The sequence below is a fragment of the Colobus angolensis genome, unplaced genomic scaffold, assembly GCF_000951035.1.
Source record: "Colobus angolensis palliatus isolate OR3802 unplaced genomic scaffold, Cang.pa_1.0 Scaffold1, whole genome shotgun sequence".
NCBI classification, from domain to species: domain Eukaryota; kingdom Metazoa; phylum Chordata; class Mammalia; order Primates; family Cercopithecidae; genus Colobus; species Colobus angolensis.
In genome coordinates this window covers 18870125-18871623 of record NW_012110918.1, presented here as the reverse complement: position 1 = coordinate 18871623, position 1499 = coordinate 18870125, and the positions used below count along the sequence as shown (strand labels likewise).

Sequence of the window (1499 nt, the reverse complement as noted above, 5' to 3'; positions counted from 1 at the left end):
TCCCAGCAATTTGGGAGGCTGAGGCAGGAGGATCACTTGAGCCCAGGAGTTCAAGACCAGCCTGGGCAACATAATGGAACTCCATCTCTACAAAAAAATAAAAATAAAAAATAAATTAGCTGGGCATGGTGGTGCATACCAGCAGTCCCAGCTACTAGGGAGGCTGAGGCAGGAGAATCACTTGAGCCTCGGAGGTCGAGGCTGCAGTGAGCCATACAGTGAGCCACTGCACTCCAGCCTGGCTGACAGTGAGACTCTGTCTCAAAAGGGGAAAAAAAAAATTAAAAGAAGAAATCCAATATTACACCACGTTTTCTTTGTTCCCAAGGCAGTGTGTTTTGTTATGGGTGTGTTCTGAGAAGACAGGCCTTGTGCCACCAATGGACTGTCTCACACGTCTTTATTAGCCCCTTCAAGTTTATTTCAGTTTTGGAGACAGAGTCTTGCTCTGTTGCCCACGCTGGAGTACAGTGGCACGATCTCGGCTCACTGCAAGCTCCGCCTCCCAGGTTCATGCCATTCTCCTGCCTCAGCCTCCCGAGTAGCTGGGACTACAAGCGCCCACCACCACGCCTGGCTAATATTTTGTATTTTTAGTAGAGATGAGGTTTCACTGTGTTAGCCAGGATGGTCTCAAACTCCTGACCTCATGATCCGCCTGCCTCGGTCTCCCAAAGTTCTGGGATTACAGGCGTGAGCCACCACGCCCAGCCTATTTCAGTCTTTTTTTTGGGGGACAGAGTCTCACTCTGTTGCCCAGGCTGGAGTACAGTGGTGCAATCTCGGCTCACTGCAACCTCTGTCTCCCAGGGTCAAGCAATTCTCCTGCCCCGGCCTCCTGAGTAGCTGAGATTACAGGTGTGCACCACCATACCTGGATAATTTTTGTATTTTTAGCAGAGATAAGGTTTCACCATGTTGGCCAGGATGGTCTCAAACTCCAAACCTCAAGTGATCCACCCACTTCGGCCTCCCAAAGTGCTGGGATTACAGGTGTGAGCCACTACGCCCGGCTGTACTTCAGTCTTCTCTAAAGCAGTGATGTGCATGATGCTGTGAGCCCCCAAAGAGAAAAACAGCAGCAGCATTTTATTCTGTGCTGATACAAAACTGAAAAATCTACTTGCCTCTCCATTTTCCTGGGCTGGACTTGGTGCATCGGCTGACACATTCTCTTGGTCATCAGTTTTTGTTTTCTTACTACATTCCTTAAAAAAGCAAAGGAACATTATTAATGAACTTTTAATTCGTCTCCATTAAGAAACCGTGCATACTCTAACCAATGAAGCTCATGTATTTCTATCCTTTTTTTAAATTAATTAATTAATTAATTTATTTTTTAGACAGAGTCTCACTCTCACCCAGGCTGGAGTGCAGGGGCACAATCTCGGCTCACTGCAGTCTCTTCCTCCCGGGTTGAAGCGATTCTCCTGCCTCAGCCTCCTGAGTAGCTGGGATTATAGGTGTGCACCACCAAGCCCGGATAATTTTTTTTTTTT

The 1499-nt window shown here is 47.4% G+C and overlaps 1 protein-coding gene across 2 annotated transcripts in view; it reads right to left on the bottom strand.

Moving 5' to 3' along the window:
- NARF (nuclear prelamin A recognition factor) overlaps nucleotides 1–1499 on the bottom strand; it is a 39609-nt gene that overhangs the window by 34812 nt on the left and 3298 nt on the right. For both annotated transcript variants that reach the window (XM_011928353.1, XM_011928441.1), the window contains one exon: nucleotides 1128–1208. In XM_011928353.1, coding sequence (XP_011783743.1) covers nucleotides 1128–1208 — 81 coding nt within the window. The remainder of the gene's footprint in view (nucleotides 1–1127; nucleotides 1209–1499) is intronic.